Source organism: Coturnix japonica, chromosome 1 (genome assembly GCF_001577835.2).
Source record: "Coturnix japonica isolate 7356 chromosome 1, Coturnix japonica 2.1, whole genome shotgun sequence".
Taxonomy (NCBI): domain Eukaryota; kingdom Metazoa; phylum Chordata; class Aves; order Galliformes; family Phasianidae; genus Coturnix; species Coturnix japonica.
Genome location: NC_029516.1, coordinates 62,487,438 through 62,512,178, shown reverse-complemented (window position 1 = coordinate 62,512,178; position 24,741 = coordinate 62,487,438). Strand labels below are relative to the sequence as shown.

Genomic DNA, 24,741 nt, shown 5'->3' with positions numbered 1-24,741 from the left:
GAATGGGATGATTGTTCTCCAATAAAAGCACAGAGTAACATGTCAATATCAACCTTCCTACTAGGAGAGGCAACTTTGCAGAAGTAGTGTATTTGTTTTTAAGCTTGGTAAGTTTTAGGTCAGCTGGATTTGTGTTTGTGCCCACGCAGGGGAATTCTTATGAAGCATCATAGTGCAGTGCTCAAAGGCACTGTTCAAGCTACAAGCTCTACAGTCTCTACCTTTTGACAAAAGAGAATCTCATGGTTTCTGTAGAAAACATGAAGCTGCTTCTCTTCCCTCTCTCATGGTTTCTGAAGCTGCTTCTCTTCCCTCTCCTGAGATTCTGTTTCCCAAGAGCACAGCGTAGGGAGAAACCAGGCTTTCTTGCAGGACTTGAACAACAAGCTGAAGTTGATTCTCAGAGAATCTTATATTCTGTGTCATGTGTTACTCTTTAAATTGAAATGACAGCAGATGATAGAGCTGTGCTCATCCTGGGGGGGAAAAGGAGGTATTGATTGTGTCTAGGAAAAGAAACAGCTTAGGATACAGCAGTCCTAATAATTAAGAATAGTTTGTGATCGAATCCCTTGTGAAATAATTAAAATAGTTAAGTATATGTATGTAAACAGCAAGTTTGCTCTTGTAGACCTTGATGCAATTCCCATCACTGAGAAGGTTGCTCAAGAAATCCAGCAGATTTTGTGCATGTTGGCTGGCTAATATGAGCTTACTCTCTTCTATCTGCAGAAAAGCAAGTAGCTCTCACTATCATATTTACTGAAGGGTACTTGCCCTTGGTTGCACTGGTCTGCATCATCTGCAGCAGGTGTTTGTTGCTTATGAGCTTAGCTGTGCAGGAGGTGGACTGAGTTAATGGCAGGAAGTCTTGTCCAGAGAGCTTGTGGAGTCTCCTATGGAGATATTGAAGACCTGTCTGAATGCCTACTTATGTGACCTATTGTAGGGTACCTGCTTTAGCCACGGGGGTTGGACTTGATCTTTTGAGGTCTCTTCTAACCCCTGCAATTCTGTGATGTCCCATATGCTTAGGTGAAAGCCAGGCTGCACGGTAGTTTTCCCAGCTTATCCCTTCTTGTAGGCATAGCTTTGTGTATAGCAGCCCCTGGAGCCTGAGCTTGTTGAGTGAAAGCAGCATAAAATGTCTTGCAGTGTTCCCAGCAGACTAATATTGCTCTGGCCCTCCTTCAAGTCCCTCAATAACTGCTTCCCATGTGAATGAAAAACCAAGTGATTTTCCTTTTTTTTTGGAATGCAGGTCTTCTTGAGCTCTCCTTGGGAAAATTCAGAAATGTGCTACTTAATCAGACAAATCCAGTGGAAGCAGTCATCAGGAACATTGCGAGCAACGTGACAGTCATCGTTTTTCAAGTTCATGCACAGCAAAGTGATGTGGTGATATCCTTTGATAAGGTATGGGAAGAGCGTCATTTCTATTCTTGAGTACTACTTTTCTTTCCCTAAAGGAAAAGTAGGTGTTGGCCATCCCACATGTAGGGCACAAAATTAAAGCTATGTAAGTATTACATAAAAGCCATGCAGTTAATGTGCTTTTAAGGTTTCTGAAACTAGAATAATACTTTCTCATGCTCTTTTGTTGTGGTAGCTATTTTAGAGGACTGAACAGCAAAAGAGTTTTGGAACTAGCTTGAAAACTTTCTTTTCCAATTTTCTTTACCCTTGTTGAGGATGTTTTGATATGTGGCTGCTGACCGCTGTCCATCAGTGTGTCACATTAAAAACAGACTCCTGACAAACAGTCTCCAGATGCCTTGTTACGCTAAGCACGATCACTTCTTGATGTTTAGCTGTCTGCAGTTCATGTTGTTTGTGTACAACTCCTGTAGGTGTGGTATCTCATTATCCCAACTGCCTCTCTGGAGTTAATTCTTATTTGGTGGCAGATGGAGAGATTCTTCCACAGTATTCTAGTGAGAGCTGCTACACCTAGCTGGCAATACAAGTGTTCTTACTGCTGTATGTTGGCCTCATTTTTGTCCTGTCATTACTTGACGTAATCTAAAATACTGATTTTATGGTACTCTGAGGCAGTTAGTGGTATTTGAGCAGAACGTAAGCTAAGCTGGAGGTAGTAGGTAACAACATGACAGCAGCCATCCAGTTCCTGTATTCCATTAGTGTATTTCAAATGAGAATATATTGTGTGCCAAGGACTATGCTGGGAAGCTTAGAAGGTGAATAACCTGTAACACAAATAACCTGGCTCAGTCATCTTTGTACTGTTTAAATACGCAGGATTCCAGAGTGGAGGTGTTACTGCTGTACTTATTCAGCCATTGATCAGCTGCCATAATGCTTTCTGCTGTGTCAGTTCAGGCTCTACTTGCACGTGTGGGGTTTACCAGGCCAAGGGTAGTGCCACATGAATGTGGCTGTACTGCTTTTAGGGTTGGTCTGCCTCTGAAGATATGAAATTGAGCCAGACCTTAAGACCCGCCAGGTGTAAAGTGCCCCCTTATGGTGTTGCCTTGGGTAGCTATTGTGGTCTTGGACAAAAGGCTTTTTCCATGCTGAAGATTTGACTGCATGTCAAATCTTGGTTGTTCCAGCCATGTGGTTGTTGCTATCTGATGTTACCTCAAAGCTCTTGGTTCTGAAAGGAGTGTTGATGGTGAGGATTAGACCAGTGGTGATCTGGCATGATTCATGTGGAAGCCAGCTGTTATAAAGTAGGCTCCATTTTGGTGGAGATAATGAGGTGTTTTGGCACTCTTGTTCTCAGGATGCTCGTCAGTTCCTTTGCACCTTTTTGTAAGAGGCATTCTAATCCCTTTATACCTTTACTAATCACTCCATATCTGTACATCAGTAGACTTGGCTAGTTAGGAATCTCTGTGATTTGCTTTTGATGTTACTTCTTCAATAGTCCAGTCTTCCAGGTTTCCTTTCTTTTGAGCCTGAACTAGCCAACATGTGGTGTCGAAGGCTATTTTTTTCTTTTCTTTCCCCAGCTCTGAGCTCCTGCTAGTTAAGCTGAATGCCTCATTTGTGGCAACTGGCACTTGAATGTGTGCCCTACAGGTCTGTGGCCGGAACGTGGCTGCTGTGCAATATGTCTAGCTGTGGTAAAACATGATCACGATTAATTGCTTGTTTATATAATGTGTTTCTGTCCAGAATCCATCTACAAACAGCTCAGGAACTGGAGTAGACAGAGGACTCATTTCCATCCTTCGACCTCAACAGACTGTGTGTACGTGGTACCTTCGATCTCTGGATGCTAACCAGGTGCTAAGCACAGCTATCTCTATTCCCTATATGGAGAAAGGTATGTTGTCATTCTCTTTTTTGGTTAAGGGGTGCCAGCTCTGCTTACTATTAGCAAACTGTGGAATGAAGTGATTTGTGCATAAGATGTGTTGTATGGTCTTGTCATGACTTCAGCCTCAGAGTAGAAAAATGCTGTACATGTATGTTAGCGTCTGTTATAGTGACTGTAGTGGCGTTACTTGTATTGTCTGCAGGGCTAGAGCCTAAGAATTCTGGATGCTCAGCATCAGACTGTGCCTGCATGTGTGTGCATTGCTGAAGTCTTGAACTTTTTATTCATATTGTGTAAGAAAGAACTACTACATCTATTTGTTGTTGTTGTTTTGTTTTCCAGATCCTATACCTGGAGGCTGCAATCTAGAGTTTGACTTGGAAGTGGATCCCAACATTTATTTAGACTACACACTGGTTGATGTGCGCATAAAGTTTGCCCCTGCGAACTTGGGATATACGAGGTGTGTAGTTTAAAAAATAAATAAAAGCAAATGGGAGCTTCAGTGCTCTGACTAGACCCTATGTTGGTGTTTCCTTTCCCTATACTTGACTAGAGTGATAATACAAGATTTAACAGAAAGGTTGAACATCTAACTACTGGTAGAAATATTGTTTGCTGCAACTAGTAATCTAAGAAGTAAGCGAGGAAAAGAAAGGGGGAAGAGGTACTGTAAGAAATGGAAGTTGCATCCTGTGGGAGAGATTATGCGTATGAGGGCTTTGTTCTAAGCATGTTGCCGACCTCTTTTTAATTGCAGAGGGGCAAACCCGCCATCCTGTGATTCAGGGACTGGTCAGAACTCCAGATGGCGGCTGCGCTATGATGTCTACCAGTACTTCTTACCAGAGAACAATCTTTCTGAGATGGTGCTCATGAGCCACATACGGAAGATGTCTGAGGTGCAAAGTATCAAAGCTAATGGTGTTAAAGTAAGTGTGAAGCCTCAGTCTGTGAGGCACTTGGCAGTGCACTGTGTGAATTTTTTTTTCTTTCCCTGTTCTTCTCTTCCTTGAGTTGAACTGGACTAGAAACTGACCCCAGTTTGAAGTGACCTGAAGAGCAAACAATTCTGGCATGTTTGTCTACTCCCAGTAAAGAGATTGGAAGGGACAGAGGGTGAAAATGTCAGCGGCCATGACCTATCTGGTCTTGTTAGGGAATAGAATGGCAGACTCCCTGCTTCAGAGGGCAGACTTGAGCTAGAAGACTGATACAAAAAAATGGACTATGCCCTCATATGGGGAGGAACAAAACATGGGTAGGAAAATCTAGTGTGCTGTCAAAAAGCACTGTTTTATATTGAGGGAAGTGGAGTCAGTTCTGTAAGCCTTTAACAGTTCAGTTACTGTGAAGGTTCAGAATAGCAGGGCTCACATTTCAGTTCTTGCTGATCTTCCTTGAGCTGCTGAGTACTGCTTTAGCTGTGTGTGTATATTGGCATGGCATTAGAAATGGTGACAAGCAGGTCTGTGCAATTAAAAATATTCTTTACTGTTCCAGATGCTTACAGTGACAAGTGATGATAAGACAGATGTGTACTTCTCCTCGCTCCCTGGGCAAGGTGTGATCTACAACGTCATAGTATGGGATCCTCTTTGGAATACTTCTGCTGCATACATACCTGTGCACACATATGCCTGCAGCTTTGTTGACCTAGTGGATAACTGCTCCTCTCTTAGTAAGTTGGGATTTGCTGGAGTACAATTCAAGCTTGTACTCCAGTGTGCTGAGTGGTGGGGTTTTTTGTGAGCTTTTTATCTGTGTAGATGGATACTCTTGATACATTTTTGTTGCTTTGAATCTACTTCTTGATTGAGTGGAAATTCTAGAATTATAAGGATTAGTATATGGAGAGCTATTACTGATTGATGGTCTCTCTCCAGCGTTTTCCGTTTGAACTGGGTATGTAGTTTTAAATTACTTTGTGGGTGATGTATGTGAAACTAAGCTGATAAAACATGGTCTGGGTTAGAGTCCAGCTCTGATTCTTGAATTGTGCTGGTGCTAATAGCAATCAGTAATTTTCAAATATTTTGAAATGGGATAGTCACCTAAAAACAAGCACAGATATAATACCAGCAGTAGAAATCTAATTAGTAGGTCACTACTTTCTATGAGGTTATGTAACTATAGAATATGAGTGCAAGAAGAGCAAACTGAAGGAACAAGAACAATGGATAGAATATGGTTCATAAAGCAAGATATGTCCTCATTTGGTTAATTATTACTCAGGTGACTTATCAAATTCTAGGTCTTCTAACCTCATAAGAGACATCTGGGCTTAAAAGCCTGTCCTCTAATTCAGAAAACTAGAGAAATGTAGCCTAAATATTAGTAAGAATTATTTCTAGGAGACAGAGGTGAGCTGTACTGGGGTGGCGATGGTCCTTTCTGTTGCATGAAAAGTATATTTATTGTAGATAAAGATGAAGGCTGCAAAGATAAAGACTAACTGCTGTAGTACTGACTGTTTTAAAGCTGAGTAGAGAATTTCAGATAACACTGTAATAGCAGAACTGCAAACAGCGAGTTACAACTGTCTGACTAATGGTTACAGAAACTATAGTCCCTTGAGTAAGTAGAAGCTTTTGACTGCAGCTTAGACCAGAGCTACTTAAATATTCTGTTGCAGATCCTAAAGATATTTGTTAGGTCAGATGCTGCAGATTTGTTGTCACTGTGAGTCTGAAGGAGCAGTAGTTATGTTGTTGACAGACTAAGCGATGACAACCCGTGCTTGTTAATGTCGCTATTGGGACTACTAGAAGAGAATGCCCTAATATCACTTTGTTTCTCCCTGTAGGCAAACTCTCTACCAAGATATTCTTCACTGTTCTTGCTCTTCTTGGTCTATTCACTTGCTTTTTTGGACACAGATTCTGGAAAACAGGTATGGAATGGTTTTTCTTCTCGTAACTCCTGTTAGAATTTCATAAGTGTAACTTGCTGTGACTTGCTAAGAATCAGCTGGTAGTGATTATATGTTGGTTAAATCCACAGCTTTGCTTTAACAGAGCCAGATCTCTTTAGCTCAAAACAAGAAGTTTCTGGTATTCCAAGAACAGGAACCCAGAACCAGGGTTCATGCTGGGGAGCATGAATAGAAATGTTTGATTTTTAGCTTATTTTGAAATACTCTGGAGCTGCCCTTTCCAGAGCAAAGTGTTGGCTGTCTCCTTGTGCTTAACAACTAGTGAGCTGAGATTTCCCTTCCTAGTAGTAAAACAGAAGGACATGAAGATTACTGAAGTAGAGTTGATATCATGTGATATGGTAGCATACTAAATCCCTTTTCTCTTATCTCTAGACTTATTCTTCATGGGATTCATATTGACGGGATTCTTCTTCTTTGTATTCATCACTAGGGTAACTGGCCTTGGTTATGATGGTGAGTAGATGTCAGGATTGTCTGCTTCCCAAAACATTATTGCTATTTGTCTCTTAAGTTGTGCTTGCAGCTGGCTAGCCTTGGGAAAGATTAGAAACAAAGAAGTATGTGAGAACTTGACCTGAGTTCTGATTGCCCTAACAGCCAAATAAACAACAGAGCAGTAATTGCTTTCAACCTCAGACAATAAAGTGGAAATTAATAGCTGCAACTATGAGAGACAAATTTGCATATCTATCCAGGGGAGGTGTAGATTTAGAAACTGTCTGGAATTTGCAGTGTACTTCCTTCCTGCCTCTTCTGTAATGGGTAGACCTGAGTTTCAGATCAATGCAGATTCTAAATGTAAAACGGAATAAGCAGTTGCAGCCTGTCTGTTGCACTGGCAAGAGTTGGTTCCTTTGTCTTTATTACATCCTACCTCGTGGAGGTGCTTTTCTGATAATTCAATATCTCATAGTCTCATAGTCTCGTGCGGGTTGGAAGGCACCTTAGAGATCATCGAGTCCAACCCCCGGGATTCGAGCCTCTGTGTAGCAGAGCGGCACTTCTACCACTTGCACCACAGGGGCATTCGAACCCGGCCCCGGTGTTGCAACACGGCATTCCTACCACTGCGCCACCGGGGCACACAATATCTGTTGCAATGTAACTTCTTTGAGAACTCAAAGTACTCTTTTACATAGTAGCAATACCTTCGCTACAGTCCTATGTCACTCTCTCAGTAGCATACTCTCAAGTTACTGATTGGAGTTGGTGAAATACGTGAAGCACAAATATGTGCTTTTTTCAGAAAGTTTGTAGGAGGCTTTCATTAGGTAACAATGAAGCATACAAGCAAAGCTGTTGAGTATGTTATTGTAAAAACTGAAATTTTCAGGATGCTGCCACAGTTCTTAGCTTAGAATTTCCTGTTTTATTTTTCAGTGCGTCTTATTTTGACAGCAGTAGCTGGGATTATTGGAGGGATTCTCCTGGTTGCAAGCTGGTGGAGATTTGGCTCTGTCCTACTCTGTATGTTGATTATTGGACTTGTGCTGGGATTTCTCTTCTCCTCAATGGTCTTCTTCACCCCAGTAGGTATGTACTGAAATATTCTGCTGTGAACTGACTATTGAGTGATCCTCCCCTTCTGTATTTCAGGGACTCCAAGGCTCTAGGACATATGCCCTATCTGGTGTATCTTAGTGTAATTTGTCTTTACTTTTTCCCTTTCTGGTCTTGGAAGTATTAGAGATGTGTCTCTGAGGCTTTCTTTCAGGTGTGCTGCAATTAAAGCTCCCTGAGGAATCAGCACTGGTGGGAAAAGGAAATGGCTTAATCTTCCTACCCAAGCTGCTTGCATTTCAGTAATCTAATACCATCTCTGCTCCAGGCAAGCATTTACTGTCAGTCTTGCTCTCTGATCCAAAGCAAAATACAGTAGAAAATCAGTGATCTGACTCTGAGGCTTCAGGCATGAAGGCATCATGGATTAAGAGGAGCTCTTGCTGTTACCTTTTACCATAGTGCAGTGAAATGCTGTGGTAGCACTTTGCTGTAAGACTCAAACTTGTATTTGCAGCTGAACTGATATCACGGGTGTTTTTAGAATTACTCCCTTAAGAAGAACAACGGGCAAATTGCAGCAAAGCAAGAAGGGCTGCTGAGATGAAATCCCTCAGGGACATCAAGGCATCGGCTGCACTGCTTTCTTTGCTGTATCTTTAAATCTCATAAATGCATTCCTTTCTGGCTTTCCTACTTAAGATCTCCTGGTGGAGCAGTTTTTCCTTCTGAAGATTCTGTTTTACTCAGTCTGTGATTGTGTAATAATCCATGCATTCCCTGGTTGCTTTTTATGAGAGTAAAATAGTGAGTGAATTAGAGTCAGCCAGTCTCCTGCTTAGATGACAGGCCTTTGAAAGCAGGGGGAACAAAGTACCATTTAATCACGTAACTTGATTATTCTTCCTAAAGCTGGAAGAGCTTCTTGCCATATATTGCAGTGGTTACACTTGCACCAGGTCCTATAGTAAAACCTATGTGGATACAGACAGGTCTATAAACTGTAAAACTATATAGGCAATAAAATGGTTTCTTATTAGGTGGAAGTACTCTGCTTTTCACTCTTACCAGATAAGTAGTGCATACTTCACCAGAAAACTTGCTTGATGATCAAGATCTGCTTCCCAATTTAGGACTTGTGCTAAACTGGAACAATCTTTCTGTTCTCATTAAAAGTGCACTTTAGCTTTTGAGCTCAAATGCCAATTAAACTTTTCCATGTTGTACTCCAGGTATTTCTAAAGTTTCTGAATGTACAGAATCTTCAGAGAAGAGCGTACCACTGCAACCACGTAGGGAAAAGAAGTGATTGTTTTAATTATGCTAGAAAAGCTATTTCTGAAATATGGTGTCTTTTCAGGAGACTACAGGGTGTTCCACGATGATGTTGTGTTCTGGGTGACCTTTTCTTCTGTGGCTTTGATGATTCCAGTGCTTTTTGTTGGCTGTCCAAGAATTGTAAGTAATTTGTTCTTCCCCTCTGGGAATAGGGGGGGGGAAAGGGTTTCAGAGCATTATCCAAACTGCAGTCCTGTAGGATGTGTAGAAGATCAACACAGCTTCATGAAGCTCAGCTCTGAGTTCCTATTTGCTGCTTCTTGTGCTGAGTAGTCCATGAGCAAAGGAATGATATTTTTGCAGCTTTGCACACAACAACCAGTAACACTTTTATTGGCCTACCTATGCTGTCTTAATAGGATGTATGGATAACTGGGTGTGGGGAGCCAGATTCTTTTGGTAGAACTGATAAAATGTTGCATTGAAAAGGTGGGGGAGTACAGTGTTAGTCAGTTTTCTTAAGTTCTGTTTTTCTTCCCCCTTCCAGCTGAACATACTGGCCTGTGGAATAGTAGGTTCTTACTCAGTGGTCCTGGCTATTGCATGTTATGTCTACACGAGTCTTGCTTACATTGCCTTAGACTTGCTCAGAAGGCTCCTCAATGATTACTTCAACAGAGCTTACACCAATGTGCCTTTTCAAACAAATGGTGAGTGCTGTTCTTACGCTTACTTTAAAAGTTGGAAATATTTACTTGAGAACTGCACCGTTGCCTTTGTAAACAGTAAATGTTGAGGTGATGAAAAGATAACATAAGGAGTATGGTGTGAGATTTTAACACCCGAATGGTGAATTTCAGTCCTCCAGAAGTAACACTGAGCTGACTCACACATGAACCCTCCAGCAGATGTTGCCTAACAAGGCACTTACCAGAGGTGCTTTTCAGGCTTGGGCTGCTATGTTTGCAGACTGTCAGTCTAAGGGACGATGACTGAACGTGCTTGTTCTTGCCTTCGCTTGATTATTCTCTCTGCCTGTGAGGATGCAGAAGCAACATGTCATTCCTTCCTGTTTCTGTATGTGTCAGTGTTTGTGCTTGGGAATGATAGGATGGTTTGGGTTGGAGGGGACCTTAAAGGTCATCCAGTTGTGAGCTCTCTGCTGTGAGTAGACCAGGTTGCCCAAAGCCCCAATCCATCTTAGTCTTAAACGTGTGCATGAACTTCACAGACTTCACACTTCCTTTTAAGTTTTATGGGAATCAGTGTGTTTTTTTTCTTTTCTTTTAGACTTTATTGTCCTGGCAGTGTGGATAATGCTGGCCCTTAGTGGAATCACTGTGCAGCTTCGCCGAGAGAGAAGTGAAGTGCCCTTCCCACCACACCCTTACCTCACCTGGAAACGGGAAAGGGAGCGCAGAAGCACAAATGTCTTAGACCCCAGCCATCATATCCCTCCCTTAAGAGAGAGGATCCACAGCAAGCTGCTACAGATTAAAGAGCTTTTTCAGAAAGAGCAGCCAGCTGGGGAAAGAACTCCACTGCTTCTATAACTAGCTCAATAACTGGTAGGAAAAGAGAGGAAGAATCTAAGGATGACAAGATAAGTTATCACCAGCAGACCAGTCAGTGGTGCAGGCTTATACTGCTGTCAACTTGTCTTGTGTTATAAGAGGCTGTTTTTTCAACTTGAAGGAAAAATTATCTGTCCTGTCCACTACATGCTGTTTTGTGACATGCCTCAGTGGCCCACTCAGGCTGCTGTAACATGCATGTGTCTGGCTGCAGAGATCTCATATTAAGGATCAAGTACAGGTATTTGTCTTGTAGTGAGCTAGTTTGACGTCCAGGTATGTGAAGTATAAAACAGTCCTTAGAAAACAACCTGTACAACGCTGGTTCTTCCCTCATGGTGTGAAAGTTGCTGCCAAAATATTGCCTGACTTGCTCTTGGAGGTGAGCAGTCTGCCATTTTGCAAGGGAAGAAAGACAAGGGTCATACATAGGAGTTCTTCTAGCAGGAACTGAAGTATCTTATTGTAGGTACAAAATGTATGGCTGCAGACACAGTTGCATCCAAGAAGTATTACTGAACCTTGCAAGCTAAATTAAGTGACTCGAATGCACTGAATTAACTGTTGTGAGCACACTGGGACTCAGAAAGTGGAGCTGATCTGAGACAAGACTCTCCCTCTTTTGCTTGGTTCTGTAGCAGGCTGGTCATCTGGTCTTTGTACAGAGATGACTGCTAAGAGAACACAAGTGGCTTGCCTCCTCATTTGCTTTCTGAATAGCCCGTGACATGCTTTGTCTCTGGCATCATCTCTTTTGATGGGGTGCTGTGGAAGAGAGTAACTGGAATAAGCACTTTACAGCCAATGTCAGTCTTTCCTGGAATTAGTTGAAACACTAACTATTGTGGGTGGTTGTTGGGTTTTGTTTTTCCTGCTTTAATCAATAAGTCTCCTAATTTTTGCCTCTAACAGTGAGAGCAGCGTGCTGCGGGCAAAGTGCTGACCAAGATCCTTGCTGACTCAGAATGTTCCTTACCAACTTTGATTGCATTTGCCCAAAGTAGAATGTAGTGTAAAACAGATAAAGGACCACTCTTGTGTTCAGTGGGAAACTGCATCTTTTTTGGTGGTATTATTCACTTCCTTAAATAAAACAAGTAGCCGTTTTCAAAATGCAGACTGGAGCATCGTGGGTTTGGCCTCACATTAATGTACTGACCTGAGATTGTCCTTGGGTTCTACTGCCCACCCCCTGCCCGGTCCTGGTCTGTATCCTCAGTGTTTACATTGTGGTCTGTCTTATATTAAATAGCAGTGAAAATAATGCATTACATTGATTCTTCATACAGGTTTTGGTGGCTCTTTCTGACTTTTGTTTTTAAACTTTAATTTCCTCTTCCGATCTTTATACGTTTAGTGTGGGCAGCAGAGTAAGTTGTCCTTCCTGTCCGGAGGTGAATGGCTGTTCTGCTGCTTGAATGGAGCCACTGCTAGTGAATAACCTGCTGATAAAGCTTCAGTTCACAGCCACTACTTTAAATTCTTGGTGATAAGTGTCAAACCTTTCTCTAAGGAAAGTGGCCATACTACTCTGAGAACTTAGTTGAAGGCTTGAACATCCCAGCAGGAGAAAGGAATCAATGACTTCCAAATAACTCAATTTTACAGCCACTTCTCAGCTTTTTAAGGAGTGAAACTTTATAGTGTGGTACGGCCACTGAGCTGATCCAATCTGATGTTTAGAGACAAATCCCATGACTGCTTTGAGCTGGTACATTTACTTCCAACAGAGCAAGGCTGGAATCCTGCAGTTAGGGCCTTGCTTCACTCTGCTGTTCTGTGTGGCAGATGGGGGTAAATGAGGAGCTCTTCCCTTGGTCCCTGATGGACTGATGTTCACTGACTGCCCTTACTGCACTGATACTGAGCTTGTCTTTGTGGATTTGACTAAGTAGCCAACACTTATTTGGTATACAAATGCTCTTAAATGTGTTTACCTTGTTTTTGTTTTTTTTTTTAACTGTTGTGACTAGCATTCTGAGAGAAACAAGTTGAACTCTAATTTTCTATATCTTTTTATAATAAAGATGTCTTTTGAAATAATATTGTGACTGAAGGGATGTCTTCATGCTGAGTTTGGCGTCACTTTTACAGTCACAAATGCTGGTGGGAGTTGTAGTGGTTGGCTGTTCTGAAATGCGGTAGGGGAAGCCCAGCTGATCTGTCTTAAGGACTGACTGCAGTCACAGTGACACCCTGAGCTCCAGGCTGAGAGCAGGCACATTCCATGTGAGTGCAGGACCTGATGAGGTGTCTGTAGCTTCATTGGGCAAAGTCCTAAAGGACAAAGGACAGTGTGTCAAGCTCTCGACTGGAAACAAGGCTGCCAGATCCTGTAGGAAGGCTGGGGCGGAACTTGGAACTCTTCTGAGATCCTCAACTGGAGATGGTGGGGCTTCTTTTCCAATTAAAGACTGTGTGTGGTTTATTTTCATGTTCCATAAGCCACAGTGCTTAATAGTGACTGTTGTAAGAATATACTGACTGATTCACTGCAGCAAGGGGGATTTTTTTTAAGGCTCTTGTGTACCATTTGTGGCAGCTGCAAGAGAGACTGGATTCCAGCTTGCTATGCATTTCTGTACTGTGCAAGCATGGAAAAGTGCTCACTGCAGCATCTCTCACTGGAAGCACTTACCGTGCAGTTGTGCTAGCTTAAACTGATGCTATTTAATGCTTCTTGGGAAGCTCTGGATGCCGATAGCTCTATAAAATCAGGTGCGTTGATTGCAAATTGCCTCCTGCATTATGGTGATCTGCCTCTCTCTGCCCTAGAGATCCCACCCGCTGTCACCGCTTTGGTGCATTTCTGCAGTCCTCACTGCACTGTAACAGTGCTGCGATTACTTCATGGCGTTTGTCCTCATTGCTCCTACAGCTTTTCTAGGACTGAAGCACATGCAAAATCTCAGATGTTATAAACAGGGCTCATTTGGGATCCAGGGCCTTGCTTTAATCACACAGACATCCCTATTTTCAGTCAACTTTATTGATAAAATAAGTTTACTGTACAGTACACAATTCTAGCCATAAATTCTTTTCAAGCTATCCGCATTACAAAAATAACAGGTATGCAATGAAAAATAGTCACTCCACACAACGTGAAGGCTCTTTAAAGTCCTAAAGTGATCGGGTCAGGGGAACAGAAGGGGAGACGTATCAAACGTGAAGACTAAGAGTAGATAAATTAAGTCACATATCTTAATTTACAAAAATAAACACTAATCAAGCATTATTTCATAATAGAGCAACCTTAAAGAACTGCCACAGTCTAACAACCCTTCTCTGCTACACCCTCTGCAGACTGTATTTGAGACAGTGCAGGTCAGCCGTGGAGCTGCATTCAGTATCAAACGGATGCGAATGTCTCTGATACCAGCCAACAGCTGAAAAGACACTTGGAGAAAAACCTGAAGCCAGAATTTCTTCCCAGCTGGCAGTGCCAAAACACACTGCGGTACAATAGATGTCGCTGCTGCTAAGTCACCGGCTTGCAAGCTACAGCAGAAATGCAAAAAGCTGTTATGTAAGCATGGGTAACGTTTAGATCACAGCAGGTGTCATTTGGGCTTGAGATCACATTAAGCTCCCTGTAAATCGGCCCATCCACTGGGAATCTTAAGTTCCATTGTAGACCTTTTGTTGCATGTACCTTCGAGTCTATGGAGGTTTTACTTAATATTGTTTTTAAAACAGCCGCATTTGATAGCGCTTAATGCTCCATCCCGCCTGCATTGTTGCAACTGAAAATGAAACTTGTTTAAATGGTAACTGATTGCAGAGTACTTCAACTCATTGTGCGAGGTAAGTAAGTTAGTAAACAGCCCCGATACCGGTTGTACATCTGCAGCCTTCTGTGACTGAAAGCTTTTACTGTACTTCAAGTGTGCGTTCCAAGTAAAGACTATAGTAACACGCTGAACAAAATGTGGTAACTCGCTTAGCAGCAGCCTTAGCGCTCTGAACAATGAGCAGAAGCGGTCTGACAAAAGCCAGCTGTCAATCATTGCGGCGCCTCTTTCATGGCAAACACATCTTACGAAGCACTTCTGGTGTACAGGCAAACCGTGCAAGCTACTTCTTGTTCTAGAAGCGCTAATTCATTTTCACCTCTGCAGCTTTTTCACTAATAAAAGTGAGCAGTCTTGTCAGTGTGATGTATTGAGAGCTCCCAGTGAAAATACACAAAACTCCTTGACTAAATAGTACTTAAAGAAAGAAAATAATAGTTCCAGGTGCACAGTCTGCTAACTTTGCCATAGAATTTCTCACCTCTTTCTCCCAATTATCTTTCCCTCAGTACGGTCTGAGTGCTTTCAAATTGCTGTTTCTAGCTTTGGGCAGCCAATCCCCAAAGAAACAGATGAGACTACGGCAGCCTGCCACCCACAGAGAACTGAGCTTCATTTTCTCTCATAAGGTAAAAACAACTGCAAAAGTATTGCTTATGTTTGAGCAACTGGCCTTACATTGCAACAGGGCAGCCTGCGGCTAACAGGAGCCCGTCGGCTTTCTGCTGGCTCTTTCCATTAAAGAGGCTCGTTGCTAAATGCTGAATTTCACAAACCTTAGTAACTAAAAGGACAAATGAACTATGGAGCATGCACAAAGCGTAGTCAGTCGCTATCTTTTAGCCAGATATCAGACTACTTTAAATCTTGCATTTATTGTATAATAGGTGCACTGAAGTTTTGTCCGAGCAATAAATTATATAAATTAAGTGAAATTATGTATTTTATTTGTAAAATGACTTCATATAAAAATAATTCCCAATTCCATAAGTGCACTAACCCATTTCCTACTGAAGTTAGACCTATGGCAATTAATCTGTCACTACGGTATTCAGAGAGTACCGACTGGAGTTTATTTTACACGGTATAAAAGCCACTAAACCAAAGTTCAAGATGCATAAGCCTGCTGGTGCCCTATTCAGTAACAAGTGCTTGACAAGTGACCCCTGATATTCCGTTTGTAAAGTGTGCAATTAAAGCTGGTTGGCTTCCACAGTCTTCAGCTCTTCCTCAGGCTCAAATCACTGCTTGTTACTAACCCTGAAAGGGATGTACTCTCTGATGCATCTTCTTTCTTAAGGTTCAGGAATGATTCTCTGGTTATCTGAAGAATTTCTCTCAAGCCTTTGTTTTCTTGCTATAACCGAGGGATAAAAAAAGGCATTTAATAGAACTCCAGAAAGTCAGATAACTACATGAAGGATCTCTCCTTCCCTTTACTACAAACACACTTACAAAAGACATGCAACAAACTAGCAGTACCAGTGAATGATCCAGTAACTCAAGAAAGAGACAGTAACTCAGTAACTGTGATAAGGTTAACACCCTTGCTAAGGGCTGAGTTCTAGAAATAACTGAAGCACTGGGAACAACAGAACCAAAGGCATTTTACACACAACGAACTGTACCAGAAGGTAAGTGCACAAAGCGGCTTTTGTTTTACGTGCCGGATTACCACAGAGTTACAAACAGAAAGGATCCCTTTACTGAAGAGTTTACTGACTTTAAAAACTGTTGTTAGGGTTGGTAGCAGCATTGGAAATAATTAAACATTGCACCCAGTTCCTCACTCGATAATAACGTGTGACTTGGTTCCACAACGTCTTATAAAAAAGCAGCCAAATTGGTAGCGCACTGGGAAAACCTTTGTCAAAGGAAATGATTTAATACCGAGGGAGACTGGAAAACCAAGCAGGTGACTAAAGCAAAAGTCTAAATCAGCATCTCAGGATTTGTGGCAATTTCAGCAAATCTACTGCAAGAATACAGAACATGATTTGCTCCCGAGTTCTGGAAAGATGGCACCGCAGCAGAGACCAATCTCATGTCAGCTACAGCCCCCTCAGCTCCTTGATACAACATCAAACTAATTCTCCTAAGTAAACTAATTACCTGAAACAGTCCAGCTCCATGAAGATAGCACGCAGCTATCTTAATGCTGGCTTTGAGTACTGGCAGCAGATGCACGGGAAGCTGGCTATTCCTAAACCCTAAAGTACTGAAAGACTGTAAAAGAAAGGTAGAACTGTAGGGTCAGAACAAGATATTTTGTTTAGAGACGTGGAGCACAATTTAAAGCTTGTGTGAACGTATTTGGGTAGCGGTAACCTGCTCCCCCAACTCCCCAAATAAGTGGCAGAGAGTTTCCCTGTTCTGACAGCCAGACTCTGATCTGTGTGTAATCGCAACTTCTTGTCTCACAGTCAGTTCTGAGCATTTCTCACTGGGAGGGTAGAGGAAGACAGATCCCTATTTGTGCCATCACTGGCACAAATCTCAAAAAAAGATCTCATACTTACTTCAAGCTGAATGATACGTTCCTGCTCTTTACAGCCATGCTTGTCATCAATTTCAATGGCTTTCCTCATTACCGCTGCCATTTCTGTAATTTGGTCCACGTGCACTTGTAGTTCCTACACCATATAGATAAAACAGTACTTTTAGTAATAAGCTTTCTTCATTACTAAAAATAAAGTATTACATGTGCATTTAAACTGCCGTGTCATGCAATAAAAATGCAAACACAGACCTAAACAAAGAAGCGCTAACTCTACAGCATGAGCAGCCACTGCAGTTCTGTTCATTTAAATCAATCTGGTTTGCCACACGGTTCACTTTTAGGAGTTTTACAGAAGAAAACATGCCCAAATGACTGTGCCTTTGACAGCTTCCATGTCTCCCAGATGGCTGTTAGACAGCCACGTGTTTGCTCTGGCAAGAACTTCCTGTACTGCAGGAGCTGATGTATGCGTCCTTCTGGATGTGCAGAAAGGCCAACTTCATCTGAGCACAGCAGCATATTGGACCTGTTTGAAAGCTGGTCGCAAGTCTGGTACAGACAGTACTCGCCCGTGAGTGGGCATTTCTCTGTTAGAAAGAGCAGGCAAAGCTGTCATCCTGACTATGACATAAGTTGGAAAACTCTGAGTCCTTTTTGCGGTACCGCTGCTCAAATCCACTTCCCATTTCAGCTTATCTGGGATCTGGTCTCTAGAGGTCCTTGTCCTTGTTGAACTCTAGAAACACCCTCGTGTCCTGCCTGACCTCCACTAATTAATACCAATAGGGTACTTCCCTATTATAAATAATTACTGCATCTCACTGAAATATTCATGGAGGAGAAAAAAACAACAAGTGCAGTAGTTGTCTTTGCTCATCTTGTTCCACTGCCAGGAAAGTGATGATAGGAGACATTAACACAGGCCTAACAGCCTTTGCAGGGAAGTTAGATTTTGAATAATCTCCCCTGTTTGCAAATAAGTGATATCTTACTTGGCCCTTGTTGGCTTGGGTGATGTTTTACTTTCTCACTGGCCAGCATATCAGCAAGAAGCACTTATAGAGCCTCTGCTTATTTCTCTTGAAAAATGTAGATGAAGAGCCTAAGTGATTTGGCATTCACTGCTGTAGAGTTAAGCCAAATACTTTAATGTATTTACAGACGCTTTTAATTTGTCCAGTCTTTCAACCTGTTTCTTATTCCAAATCCACTAACAGACCTGCCTCTCCATGCCTGGCCTGACCTTTGGGCAAAATTCACAACATTTATTAAATATTACTAGAAAAAGAACAGTAGGACTGAAATCTGCTATGTACAGTGAGGAACAGCACAGATTAAAGTTAAATACCATCTTTAAATGACAAACTTGATTAGAAGTCCACACATCTAGCAGATCATCACCTTGCCCTTGAACTCTCAGAAACAATTAAACTATCGTAAAAAAAAAATTCCTCTGCTTGGAATCACAGTCTGACCAACCATTAAAAATGAACATCAGCCCTTCCCATCCTTCTCTGCTGTTTCAGTTGCCAAAGCTGTGGTTTAGCTGTTTACTCATTAAGTGTTTGTTTGCAGCATGGAAGTGAGGGAAAGGAGTGGGGAGGAGAAAAAGAGCTTCCTGTAAATAAGCTTGTAAATTCTTCTCAATTTCCAGTGAGAGTGGGTGCATTGAGCATTTTTCCTTCACTGAAAGTTGTTTTTCAAGAGTTTCTTAAAAGAATAAATATGGCTTGAAAGGAAGCTGTGATCAATGGTAAAAGAATGAGCAGGCTAGGATGTATCCTGGAGAAGGACTGGGAAGGAATTAGTGGCTTTTAGATACACAGCTGTCTCATTTGGCAAGCTTATGTGGCATCTCGATCAATATGATCTAGAGCCTGTTACAAGGTCACTAACAGGAGATCAGACAGCATGCTTAGGCTCATTACAAGCAATTCTCATGCACACAAGAATGCTAAGAGAAACTGCTGTTCTGTTAAAGGCAGGTGCTTGTTGAGCTGCAGAAATTAATGAGTTAAATAATATTTTGCAAATAGCCACTGAAGTTGACAGTTGCCACTTAAGAAAGCAGTGATTACTGGTAACATTGAGATTAGCTCGTTAGGTATTATGGAATTTGTTGTTAATGTGCTAAGAACTATTTAAATACTGCTTCAAGATTGTTCAGTCTTACTGGAGGCGAGGACTGACCAGAGGGATAAATAACAAAATGCCAGAAATCTAAGAGTCAGGAAAGGGTAATAAATCCTCTTTATCAAGTATATTTGTGAGGTCCAACTTAATAAAAATGCCAAAGCCTAAATCTCCCGTTTAAGTAACACTATTTTCCATTATTATTGTTTTGTTGTCTCAAGCTTGTAATTGAGAAAAGTGTTTCTAAATGAAATTTTGAAGTCCATTTCAGGACTGATGTTTTACTTTCTTGCCTTGGTTCCAAAGGATTGACCCGGGTACCAAAGGTATCAAATACACAAGAGATAAAGCTAACTTACAGCGCTAATACCAAATAAAACGTTTTGGTACTGCTTTGCTAAATGTTTGGCTTACTCCTTCCACCCTTTCCAGTAAGCACAGATTAACTAATTATTTGTTGGAGTCACAAGCATAAGTTAAAGACAGCAATCTGAGGCATTTAGACTGAGATCTATGCATACCTGGAACTACAACTGAGCAGTTGCTTTAAAGACCTAAGCAAAGCAAAAGTAAATTAAGGAGATATGGTAATGACTACTTGATAAAAGCTTAAATATATCAGCAGCTGGTAAGGTTGACCTACTAGATGGATCAAGTTTCCCATTTGTGTTTCATTAGAACTAGTTCATACAATAGTATAAGAACTGAGATGATGCAAGTTTTGTGTTGGTTCATTATAAACTAACTTACATGTTAGTGGGAAAACAACAACAAAAAAAACCCTTAAAGCCAATAAACCAAAATAATTACCTTGGAATGTTGCTCTTTTAATTTCATTATTATACTTGGATCATCCTTCTTGCTTGCCATAAGCAACCTAAACATCTGTTCTCTGTACTTGCTCATTATGAGTTCCAAAGCAGACTGATGTTCTTCAAGAGATGTTCGCAGTTCTACCAATAAAATGTGATATTCAGTTAAACTTTATCAGAGAAGAACTGAAACACACTGCAAAAATGCTACCGCCTGAGAAAACTGAACTAAACCCTTAAGTAAGCATGCCCCCAACTTCCACCATCAAGTCTTGGCTGCGTCTGCAAATATTTCAGTTGTAACTGCCCAAGAATCTTCTTGCTCAGCCAGAAACAGATTCTGCTGTTCATTTGTTAATTCCTAGTGTATGGAATTTCAGAAGGAATTGTACTGCTATACTTACACATCAAGTTTTCCTGACGTCAGTTATTTTAAAGAAATGGGAAAATATATCTTCATATAGATACTTACATTGTAGAAGCAGTACTTAGTCTCCTCACTTATACCAAACACAAAGTATGGACTGAATCAGTTGTTCTGTACAGCTCTTTTTGTTACTCATGGTTCTGGTGCTGAGCCATTTAGGCTTTGCATTAGCTGATATTGTGATCAGTTAAACTGATAGGTTTTGCTTACAAGAAAACTTCTATAAAATATTCTTTGGGACTCGGGTCAGTTAGGAAAGTATCACTGGTTGGAGTGATGCAGGCTAAAACCTGAATATGAGAGAATGTTAATCTTACCTTTATTCTCCTGCTGTAACTCCCTGATCTGTCTGTTTTCCTGTTGGATACCCATCACTAACGTAGAGCGAGGACGATGTCTTGCTACTTCATTAAGCTCCTGAATTTCCTCTTGGTACTAGTTATTAAAAAAAGAAAAAAAAAAAAGAAAAAAAACCCCAAACCCCCCATATTTCAGTAACCAACGGCAAACGTTACTCAGCAAGTCACTAAGAACCAGTTCTAATGTCAGTCAAAGTCTGTAACCAGCGAGATAGATGTTTCATTTTAATTAATTATATAACCAAACCCACATCTGGAGGTGTTGTCAACTTACTGCCCTATAGAGATGCTCACTTTAAACCAAGTTTGATACCTCAGGTCTCCGTAGTGGGCGTGGTTTAACCTCCAGCTGGTGCAGGTCAAATTCACCATCAGATCATTACAGCTGACAAACACGTGGTAAAGAATAGCCATGAGGTACTAACACCTCTGTGGCTTCCTGATGCCTTAAAGCACGTGTATGAGTACAAATCACATGGACCTAAATGCATGAGTCCTGGCTCTCAACAAGTCGGGAAATGTGATGCTATTGATCTAAGGTTACAAAGCCTCTGCGTGACTAGTTTCACAAGGATGAAGTATACAGAATAGAATATTACAATAGCTTGGGTTGGAAGGGACTTCAAAGATCATCTAGTACCAACCTCAACATGCAGGATTTTGTTACTTTACAGGCTCATTAACATGTATTAAAACAGAAATGACAGGATGAACTTCCAAGTGGAAAGACAGCAGACACCTTTATGTTTTGCAGAAATTCTCTAGTGAAAGTCACACTCAACCTAATGATATGCCTTGGACAGCTTCACATCAGATTGGAAATAATAGTGAATAAGCCTAAAAGGCTACCTGGAAAGAAAAGGAGACAGTGAAAAGATGAAGTGTTCTAAACAGAAAACACTAAAGAGGGAAGATTTAGGTTGGCTGTTAGGGGGAAGTTCTTCACTAGGAGAGTGGTTAGGCCCTGGAACAGGCTGCCCAGGGAGGTTGTGGATGAACATCCTTGGAGATGTTCAAGACCAGGTTGGACGGGGCCCTGGGCAACCTGATCTAGTAAAGGTGTATGTTTGGTGGCCCTGCCAGGCAGGGGGGTTGGAACTACATGATCCTTGAGGTCCCTTCCAACCCGGGTCATTCTGTGATTCTGTGTGACCTCTGTACAACTAAATCTGCTCATCTGAATCACAAAACAAGTAGTATTTGACAGAAGAACAAAACACAAGGCAGCACAGAATGCTTAGCAGGACACTAACCCCATTTGTACCTGTGCCCTTAACACAAACACCAACTTTCAATGTTTAAGCTACAACAGCAGGCAACAGTTCCTCGCAGGGTCAAACTAAATTATAAACAGCCTAATTTTAGATGACAGCCACACCCACAAGAAGAATACTTTGTATGGCATTAAAGGATTAGCCAAATAACACGCTGATTCTACATTGCTTAACACACCACAGAAATGACTTTAAATGATGTGTTTCCAAATTCTACTCCTGACGGAGTAAACAAAGTTGAAAAACAAACCTGCTTCATCGCTTCAACCCGTTTATTAAGAGCTGTAGTCTGTTCAATAAGAGCTTCTGCAGCGTTGTCGTGTTCCCGCAGCCGTTCCACCAGTGCTTTGGCATCTGCTAAGGCTTTCTCAATTGTGCAACTCATTTCTAAAGATAAGAAATGTATTATTTTTCACAGCAGCACCCGTTTGCTATAGACAGAACCACTATCTCTGTAACACACACACATACACGCACTTTTCCTAAGTATGAAGCAGCTGACTACAACATTCTCCTCATCCCCATAACAATGAGAGCTGACATTTTAGACCCACGCTGTCTTTTAGGAGTAGAAAATAATTCATATGACTTAAAATTACTGCAAGGCTGGCTTTCCATTTCCTGCTTTTTGCTTGCTGTTGAGATCACGGATAACAGCAAAGGAACGAAAGTAAACCGTGTTGTGATGAGAACATTTGATATTCTCTTGCCACCTGAGAGGTATAAATTCAAGACAAAAGAGAACACCAAAAAGGATACAGAGGGCTTGAAGATTTTGACTAATTAAATCAGTAGAGAAAGAAGAACTAAAAGTGGCAACGTAGAGGAAAATTACTTAGGGAAAAGTCTGAAAGCCAAAGGCCTGTGTTATCTTCATGTCTATAAACGAACACAAGCATCACAGCCTGAAATGAAACTGTAAAATGTGCTGTTTTCAACAGGATAGAGCAATACTGCCATTTAGCTAAGACAAAGAACTAATCGCATAATTAAAATACCAGCCTTCTAATTGCAGGAGCTCTAAGTAGAAATTACCTCAACTTTGCTGAAGGAGAGATTTTCGTAAATATGAAGTATTTACGTATTTGGGTTCTTCAGTAGATTAGTGTGTTACCAGAGGCGGTTCACTTACACACTGTGTTTTAGCAGCTGGAGCTCTTTTGAATATTACATAGAAAGGAACCAAAGAATATCCCAAATAGGAAGGGACCCATAAGGATCACCAGGCTCAGTTCCTGGCTCCACACTGGACAACCCAAAACTCAGACCATATTTCTGGGGGTATTGTCCAGATGCTGCTAGAACTCTGGATAACATTTCAGGTGGTGACAACATATTGCGGTGCTTTTAAGGATCTGCTTTACTCGTGTGCTACTCCTCCTTCCAAATCCGGTCTCACATTCTCACTGGTCTACAAAATGGTTACAGACAAAACATGAACCCCCATGACAGATGACCGAACTGCTACCGAAGTTGATTTAATTAGCTCAGTGTTTCAGGAGAATTTGAAGAGCAGACATTAACTCAATTCCCAGGCCACGAATTCTCCAGCCACTGCAAAACAAGCCTCTCAGGCCTCCCCACGAGCACAAAATACGTTTTGCATTCAGACTACAACGCAGTTAACACCTCTGATAATTTGCATCAACACCACATTTGAAACACAGCACACATTCATCCTTCCGTGCACTATCATTTTGACGGCGTGAGACAAAAAGCGACTCCTTCCTGGCACAAAAACTGACTTGCTTTTTCACGGTGACTGAGCTGGGGCACCTTGTGCAGGAAGAAGGCAGCCCTGAATCAGGCAGCAGCCCCAAACCCACATCATGGAGTGGGAGATCTGACAAGCCTGAAGCCACAGCCTGTTTTTCATCCCGCACAGTCCCCCAGGAGGAGGATTGCTGTTTGTATCATGAGATCCAAAGAGCCAAATCTTGACTAGGATTCCTTCTGGCACAGCAGCAGCCTCACTCTTGGCACTTACAGTACTTTCTACTTTCTCAGCTGGCTGCCTGTTAAGAACAAAAGCATTGCCTTGCCATAAAACAGAACTGTGAGTTAACCCGAACATTCAGAAAGAAAAAAACAAAGATCAATGAATCAAAGATATCAGTCTCAAACCGACCCTCAATGTGCAAGCACAAGGACTACAGTAGCACACCTCAGTGCCCTCTGCCCCAGCTCCATACACAGCTATCACCCCACAGCCGCTCCAGGCCAACAGGTAGCAATGGGAGCAGCAACTCCAGCAGCACAACAACGCTGCTGCCCCACACTCATTTCCTGCCGCCTCCTGCCATTGACTAATTGCTTTCATTACCTCATTGGGCTGCACTTTACCAAACAAAAAACAAAGGCTCCGCCAGCACCGCAGCCTCCCTCTGCTATTGCGTCTGCTTTCCTCAGTATAGAAAACCACCTTATAATGTAGCCTAATTCTTCCTTTTCTCTCTCACACTACGCAGCCCCACAGTTTAGAGGAGTGCGCTGTCCGCCCTTCCCTCAGTCACGCCAGGCCTATCGCGACTCAGGCCACCTGTCGCGACACAGCGGGCAGGTTGAGGCTGACAGCAGCTCCCACCAACCTCTTCCACCACCCCTCCCCACACCAGCCTCCCACCGAGCCCCGGCTCCCTCACTCACTCATGACCGGCGGTGCCGGCTGAGTCCCGGCTGCCCGCCCCGCTGTCAAATGGCGGCGGGGGTGGAGCGAGGGCGGCCGCGCTGCGCCTCAGCCATCAAGTCTCGCGAGGCCTCACCTCACCGTCCACTCTTCTTCGTACCTCCCCCGTTAGTCTCGCGGGATCTCGCGTAGTGTGTCCCGCTGCGGGGCGGGCGGGCGGCGGGGCCATGGCGGCTGCGTGAT

At 42.1% G+C, this 24,741-nt stretch overlaps 2 protein-coding genes across 7 annotated transcripts in view; one reads left to right on the top strand and one right to left on the bottom strand.

The window, feature by feature from the left end:
• The window catches only part of TM7SF3 (transmembrane 7 superfamily member 3), a 19,850-nt gene extending 7,231 nt beyond the window's left edge, over positions 1 to 12,619 (top strand). Inside the window, 11 exon segments of the mRNA XM_015868910.2 lie at positions 1,262 to 1,416; positions 3,142 to 3,292; positions 3,629 to 3,749; positions 4,047 to 4,218; positions 4,790 to 4,967; positions 6,093 to 6,179; positions 6,597 to 6,677; positions 7,605 to 7,757; positions 9,085 to 9,182; positions 9,550 to 9,712; positions 10,293 to 12,619. Coding sequence (XP_015724396.2) covers positions 1,262 to 1,416; positions 3,142 to 3,292; positions 3,629 to 3,749; positions 4,047 to 4,218; positions 4,790 to 4,967; positions 6,093 to 6,179; positions 6,597 to 6,677; positions 7,605 to 7,757; positions 9,085 to 9,182; positions 9,550 to 9,712; positions 10,293 to 10,555 — 1,622 coding nt within the window. The 3' untranslated portion in view covers positions 10,556 to 12,619.
• FGFR1OP2 (FGFR1 oncogene partner 2) lies at positions 12,461 to 24,741 on the bottom strand. Of its 6 annotated transcripts, none has more exons than XM_015868935.1 (7): positions 24,659 to 24,741; positions 22,123 to 22,259; positions 20,557 to 20,674; positions 19,811 to 19,953; positions 16,887 to 17,000; positions 16,480 to 16,593; positions 13,546 to 15,724 (listed from the first exon to the last, which is right to left on the bottom strand). In XM_015868935.1, exons 2-7 carry the CDS (start codon positions 22,255 to 22,257, stop codon positions 15,587 to 15,589), a joined length of 762 nt encoding a protein of 253 aa, XP_015724421.1. In that variant the 5' UTR covers positions 22,258 to 22,259; positions 24,659 to 24,741; the 3' UTR covers positions 13,546 to 15,586. The 6 variants fall into 6 exon arrangements, with proteins under 6 accessions (XP_015724442.1, XP_015724421.1, XP_015724418.1 ...); XM_015868932.1 differs by lacking the exon at positions 24,659 to 24,741 and adding an exon at positions 24,635 to 24,653; XM_015868923.1 differs by lacking the exon at positions 24,659 to 24,741 and adding an exon at positions 24,519 to 24,628.